General features: G+C 63.4%; 1 protein-coding gene across 1 annotated transcript in view; it reads left to right on the forward strand.

Moving 5' to 3' along the window:
* Positions 1-300: 300 nt before the first annotated feature.
* IGDCC4 (immunoglobulin superfamily DCC subclass member 4) overlaps positions 301-886 on the forward strand; it is a 37,179-nt gene continuing 36,593 nt past the window's right edge. The window contains exon 1 of the mRNA XM_024735141.1: positions 301-430. Coding sequence (XP_024590909.1) covers positions 301-430 — 130 coding nt within the window. The remainder of the gene's footprint in view (positions 431-886) is intronic.

Here is an 886-nt window from a genome sequence, read left to right on the forward strand (position 1 = left end):
GTGTCTGCACCTCCATTTGTGTGTCGAGAGCGTGTGTAATTGTGTTTATGGGGCTGAGGTAATATTTGGCCTTGGCTTTCGGAGAGTGTCCATGCCCTTGGTGGGGGGACATAAGCATGAGATTGCGGATTGACTGGGAATAGTGGTGATAAAATACTCAACTTTGTCCGGTGGGTGTGGTCCCTGAAGCTGGGTGGGGCTGGGCGGAGGGGGTGGGGAGCGCGGGAGTGTTGCCCCCTCCGAACCCGAGGCCGGGAGTGGGCTGGGGGAGGGCGCAGGAAACCAGTTGCTTTCGTGGACATGTCCGACACCCGCTCTCAGGATGGGACGCGTGTCACTCCTGCCCCACCCCCAGAGGCAGATCTGAGAAGCGTGGACGGGGTCAGCAAGGCCTCCTCCAACCCCCCACCTCAGTGCGAGGTGAGGGTGGGTAAGAGTCAGAGTTGCCCTCGCTGGAGAGAGGGCTGGGGATGGGGTGACGGAGCCCCAAGCGTCTCTGCCTAGGGAGCCTTCTTCCACCCCCAGCCCTCTCCCTTTCGGTCCTGTGTGCGTTTCGGGGCGGCCCGTGGGCTAGGTGGTTGGTAGGGCTGGGGAGGGGGATGGGCTGCCCGCTTTGTTCGCCTAGTTCTCGCCTTCCCAGCCGAGGGGGGAGCTGAGGATGTGTCCGGAGCCAGTCGGGGAGGGACTTGATGGTGGGGGTGGGGAGGGGGATTTCTCTCCAGCTGCTGTGGCTTTCTAGAGAGACTCAGCCAGGCCACGTGGGAAGGAGGCAGGGACGGCGGAGGGGGGAAGGAGTCTCCGCCTGGCCCGCCCCGGCCCATCTCCAGGAAGCCCAAACAGCGGGTGGGAAAGTCTCGGGAACTACTCGGACACCCTCTCTGCCTAC

This window comes from Neophocaena asiaeorientalis, unplaced genomic scaffold (assembly GCF_003031525.2).
Source record: "Neophocaena asiaeorientalis asiaeorientalis breed wild unplaced genomic scaffold, Neophocaena_asiaeorientalis_V1.1 scaffold264, whole genome shotgun sequence".
Lineage (NCBI taxonomy): Eukaryota > Metazoa > Chordata > Mammalia > Artiodactyla > Phocoenidae > Neophocaena > Neophocaena asiaeorientalis.